Consider the following 5,046-nt stretch of genomic DNA (forward strand, 5'->3'; position numbering starts at 1 on the left):
GGGAGCGAGGAGGGAGCGGGGGTGGGGCGCACAGACGATTCCAACAGGAGACTGGAAGAGATTTTGAAAGGTCATCTCGTCCTTCCCCCAGCCATGAGCAGGACCGCCCCTCCCACCCTAGACCCGGACATACCAGGGAAGGGGTTGGCGCGGCCGCCGCTTCTGCCCCAACATGCACAGACTCGGGAAGTTCTTCCTGGGGTTTTATCTCAGAGCCTCTCCCTTACAATTTCTGTCTCTCATTTTGGGAAGGAGGAGGGGCGATTATAGAGATAGTTAATGTCTGCCGTATAAGAAACATTATTAAAGTTACTCTTCGGTCCTTTCTGTTCTTGATAAACAACTCTGGCTCCTTCCTTCTCGGATCCTATTTTTCATTCTTTAAGATACTTTCACGGCTCTTCAATGCAATAAATATTTACTGAGTGCTTACCTAGGACAAGGCACGGTGCTTAGCGCTGTGGGGGCTGCACGCACGGGGGAGGGGATACTTTCCCTGGAGGAGGAGGAGATTGTAGTCTGGAGGTTGGCCACAAACTTGTGAGTATTATATTCAGATTTAATGAATATTTACTGAATACCTGTTCACATGTAGTATCATATACTCCTTACAATAACCCTCTAAAATAATTAGCTCGCATTTACATGAAAGAAAAAACGAGGCTTCAAGGAATCTCCACACTACTGGCCTGCAAGCTCAGGATTCTCCAATGCAAGCCCAACACATCACATCGCCATTAAATAAAATTAATTCACATGGGGATTGAGGGGAGAGGAGTAGTCACCCAGCAGTTCTCTAGATCCCTTTAAAATGATTCCCACTGTCCAGGAAGGAGGAGTGGATGCAATGTTCCAGTAATACCTGCCCAGCACTGAGTGGGGCAGAATTATAAGGAAAACCACTAGCTTTCCAAGAGCCTGTGTCATGGTACTCCCGGGGGTCTTCTGGTTGAATTTCATCTAGCCTCAGTAGCAGTAAATAATAATCATAGCCAGTAATCGTTTATTGAGCACTTAAGTGCTGAGTACTGGCTAAAAGGGTTCATAGGCGTTTTCTCTTTTAATGCTCAAGGCAACCCCTTGAGATTAGTATTAACTTCCCTTTATAGATAAGGAAACAGATTAAGTAACTTGCTCAAGGTCATCCAGGTAGATCAGGGATTTGAATACAGGTCTGTTTGTCTCCAGACTTTAGGCTCTGCAGATGGCCTTTGCTTTGTTCTATAGACTATATATACAGGTCCAGCTGGTTTTGCTTCTTACTGTAGAAATAAATGTCCCATCTCAGCTTCTGAATAAGCCTTTTAGTATATCAGTGTCAGGCACATCAGTATGACCTCATCAGCACCATTAATGGTTATTAAGTATTCACCCTGAATCAACAACCCAGTCACATACTGTTAGTTCCCTTTATCAGTGAGCACTCTGAGGTTCAATAGGTAAAATAAAGTTAAAGTAATATATCCAAGACCACATAGCTGGGAAAAATCTCATCAGAGCTGAGATTCTAGCCTAGGCCACAAGGCATCTTTTCTCTCAGAACTAATGTTGCAGGGCTGGGGATTTAGCTCAGTGGTTCTGCTGCCTGCCCTGCAAGCACAAGGACCTGAGTTCGACCCCCAGTACCAAAAACAAAAACAAACAATGTTGCAATAGCATCCTTACCAAGACTAAACATTTGGGGACCATGTTCTGTGTATGTCTAAGTGCAAGTTACCACTGACTCAGAAATGATCCTCACTACTAACAGGGCTCACATCCACTTTGCCAGGGTTCACTTCAGTGTAAATCACTAAGAAAGGAAGAAGAGGAAAGCCAGGGGCATTAAAGCTTACGTGGTCTGGGGACAAAGTGTCAAATGGTAATAGATCCAAATAGTAATATAGCATCCCATTAGAGCACAACAAGTAATTTAAGGAAGAAGTCAAAAAGATAAGATGGCCAGGCATAGTGGCACACACCTGTAATCCCAACAGTTGAGAGGCTGACGCAGGAGGATCGCTGTGAGTTTGAGATCAGCCTGGGCTACATAGTGAGTGCTAGGTGAGTCTGAACTATTTAGTGAGACCCTGTCTCAAAAAACCAAAAAGAAAGAAAGAACAAGATCAGATGGAAATAAGGGGAAACTGAGGTCTAGTGTGATAGTGTCCATCGAGGTGAGGTGAGTGAACCAAGAGAAGAACCCAGGATGGGGAAAAAATGAGGGCAATGAGGGAAGTGGGAACAGAGTGGGGCAGTGCTGGGTGTCTTATGAACTGAGGCTGGTGAATGCCCAGGGCCACTTCCTGTATCCTGAGGCCCTCACAAGGACCTTTGTCCCCCCACACCCCAGCCATGACAGCCTTCCTCTGCCAGGACTAATTTGTTGTCTGCTCTGAATTACCTGACCCCTAAGGAGTCCCAGGACGCAGGAGTAGCTGCTTCAGACTAGGTAGGTGTAACGTGCCGGGCTCAGCTCCCTCAGTATTGGAAGTGGGCAGAGGGATAACTGAAAGAGACGTTGTGTCTCTTAATTCCTGCCTCCTGAAAGCCTGTGTAATGAATTTTTCCAGACTAGGAAGCACGCAGCCTTTGTGATCAAGAGAGCCCCAATGGAGGATAAATCTGCTCAGCAAGAACAGGAGAGCCCCAGTCTTCGTCTGGGAAAACTACAGCACTGGGCAAGGCACAGGCAAAGTGCACACCTCTTGGTGGTGGCGGTGAGGCTAGGCTTCCCCATTCCAGGTCTCAGCGTGTCCACTTTTAGCCAGTTCAGTTCCAACCATGTTCAGGGAGCTCCTATGATGTGCTAGAAACTGTGTTGGGCTCCGGGTGGGAGGAGGGTGGAGGAAATACAGAAATAAGTAAGGCAAGACCCGTAATCTCCAAGTAGCTTGTGTTATGTGGGGAAAACATACAGGTAAGTAAACTACAACATGAGGCAGAACAAATTAAATGGTATTTAATTTTTTAAATATCACTTCCTTCACTGCCTTTGGTTGACTACTTTCCTTGCCACCACATATTCATTCCAATTGCTGATTTCTACAAGAGGCAAGGGTTCTAAGGAGGAAAGAGAATCCTTGACAGTTCCCCCCAGCTGCCTTGTCCTGGCCTCCAGGTGAGTCAGCTATGGTTGGCAGTAGTTGTGGTGCCCTTTACTGTCTCAGTCGCCTGCCTGAACTCTGCTTGTCACATGGCCACATCACTGCTATTTGCACCTGCAGTCTCAGTAAGACCTGTCACGAGGGAGGGTGGAAGGAAAGTCCCAGGAGCCCCACCTTAATGGAACCACAGTTAGACACTTGCTTTTCTCACCATTCAGGGTCTCCTCACAGGGACTGTCACCCTTGAGCTTCGAAGAGCACCTCGCTTATGGAAGGTAAGAGGGGAAGAGAGTGTAGTACTGTCCTCCCACCTGCCCCTCAATAGACACAGACAGATACGCATGCGCGCGCGCACGCACGCACGCGCACACACACACACACACACACACACAAAACCTCAGCCAAGGAAGTAAGTGACTCTATGACTATTGTTAACTAATCAGCTGTCTGAACCTGACTGGCCTAAAATACTAAGGAGAGAAAGCAAGAAGTTGGAGAGCTAATAGCCTTGTTGGCAAGTGGAAGAACAGGAGCTGAGTTCTGTTTACAGCTAGGCTATAGGTGGGGCTTGTGGTTGGAATGAGTCCCTTAGGCTGCACAGGGCTGACCTAGCTCACTGGCAGGTTCGGGCCATGATGATATTCAACACCTTCAACCTCATCTTGGGCTTCATTGCGCTGGTGGTCGAGGTGGTGAAGACAGCCTTGAGGCCTGCCTCTACTGCCCACTCTCAGGTACGGGCGAATGAAGGAGCCTGGGGGAAGAGGAGGAAGCAAGAGGAGATAGGGAGAGGAAGGGCAAGGAGAAACAGGTGCTGGGTCCCCACAGCATCCTCAGCTCTATCTGCAGCCTGCAGGCTTGCTGGTGCTCGAGCTCAGTGCCGAGGCCTTCACCACAGGAGGAGTGCTGGTTTCAGCATATGCCCTGCTGTTGCTGAGCCAGAGAAACCCAGGATGCTTCAGGAACCCGGGTCTGCACTACCAGGAGCTGCAGGAGGTATTGGGGACAGGCAGGAGGACATGGAGCAGTTACCAGCTAATTTTTCCTCTAGCAATCTGAAAGGACAGTGGGGCAAGGGGCAGATTAAGAGGACCTAGACTGAAACTGGTTTTCTGGCTTTGGACATTCCTCCTCTAATGGCGGGTAAAAGTGAACTGGGTAACCAAATGATTGGGACCAGAAGAGAAGGTATGTATAGAAAGCTGGGTGAATATATACTGGAAACACTATGAGAAAAAATGGGGGAGGATAAAGTTATTTTTCTTTGGAATTTCTTCTTTCTCATCCATACAGTTGGCTCATCCCTCTGTCTGGTTTTCAGGGCCTCTCTGAGGTGGAGGAGGTTCCTGGTTTGGAGAATGGTCCCAGTGCGGCCAGCACAGGAAACAGAACAAACGAATGAGCCAGCAAGGGGAAGCAGACAGGTGCTACGGCCCTTCAACCCTGAAGGACCACTGTCCAGATGCTCTGCTTCTCACCCCGCCGAACTCAGAAGCTAACCAGGCGCCTTGGCACATGTGTGACATCTTCTTCCCTTTTGTGCTGCATAAAGATATGCCACGGCGAGAGACCTCCCTCCCATTCTTATCTTCCTTTCCCATTGCCTCTTCACACAGCGTCATTTCTGTCTCATCTCACTGTCTTTCTGTCCATCATTCACAATCCCATTCGCTTCACGTCCGGGTTCCGACACACACCAACCCTGCATGCGCATTCCTTCGACCCAGGTCCTGGCTACACTAGCAGAGACTACAAATCCCAGGATGCCCAGCTACCCCGCGGCCTGCTGGGAAATAAAGAGCCTTCCCTTCCTTCTGAGGCGGGGGTGCTGTGCATCCGCTGAGTGACGCGAAGAGCTGGAAGTTAGGTCCTCACCGAGGATCCTCGGACGCGACCACTGGCCCGCGTGGGGGGAGGAGCCGGGCGGGCAGCCCAGAGCAGGGGCGCCAACACCGCAACC

At 49.0% G+C, this 5,046-nt stretch overlaps 2 protein-coding genes across 4 annotated transcripts in view; one reads left to right on the forward strand and one right to left on the reverse strand.

The window, feature by feature from the left end:
- Znf219 (zinc finger protein 219) overlaps positions 1-5,046 on the reverse strand; it is a 14,347-nt gene that overhangs the window by 8,524 nt on the left and 777 nt on the right. The window contains exon 1 of one of the 2 annotated variants that reach the window (XM_033765058.1): positions 134-374. The exons of the other annotated variant lie outside the window; for it this stretch is intronic. The gene's annotated coding sequence lies outside the window, so the exon portion shown is untranslated. Of the gene's footprint in view, positions 1-133; positions 375-5,046 lie in introns of those variants that run through there. 2 annotated transcript variants of the gene reach the window in all.
- Positions 412-4,805, forward strand: Tmem253 (transmembrane protein 253). Of its 2 annotated transcripts, XM_019209534.2 has the most exons (8): positions 412-540; positions 2,333-2,431; positions 2,553-2,699; positions 3,101-3,211; positions 3,305-3,361; positions 3,710-3,820; positions 3,936-4,082; positions 4,408-4,805. In XM_019209534.2, the coding sequence occupies exons 3-8, from the start codon at positions 2,592-2,594 to the stop codon at positions 4,486-4,488; spliced, it is 615 nt and encodes a 204-aa protein (XP_019065079.1). In that variant the 5' UTR covers positions 412-540; positions 2,333-2,431; positions 2,553-2,591; the 3' UTR covers positions 4,489-4,805. The 2 variants fall into 2 exon arrangements, with proteins under 2 accessions (XP_019065079.1, XP_010636141.1); XM_010637839.3 differs by lacking the exon at positions 412-540 and having other exon boundaries at positions 2,110-2,431.

This window comes from Fukomys damarensis, unplaced genomic scaffold, assembly GCF_012274545.1.
Source record: "Fukomys damarensis isolate Sample0158 unplaced genomic scaffold, DMR_v1.0_HiC HiC_scaffold_17, whole genome shotgun sequence".
NCBI lineage: Eukaryota > Metazoa > Chordata > Mammalia > Rodentia > Bathyergidae > Fukomys > Fukomys damarensis.

What these genes read in the sequence shown, in the direction of transcription:
- Tmem253 (XM_019209534.2), top strand. Translation starts at nt 2,592, where the DNA reads ATGGAGGATAAATCTGCTCAGCAAGAACAGGAGAGCCCCAGTCTTCGT. An exon ending in CACACCTCTTGGTGGTGGCG is followed by an intron (nt 2,700 to 3,100) that starts GTGAGGCTAGGC and finishes CCTGGCCTCCAG; the next exon opens with GTGAGTCAGCTATGGTTGGC. An exon ending in CCTCTACTGCCCACTCTCAG is followed by an intron (nt 3,821 to 3,935) that starts GTACGGGCGAAT and finishes CTCTATCTGCAG; the next exon opens with CCTGCAGGCTTGCTGGTGCT.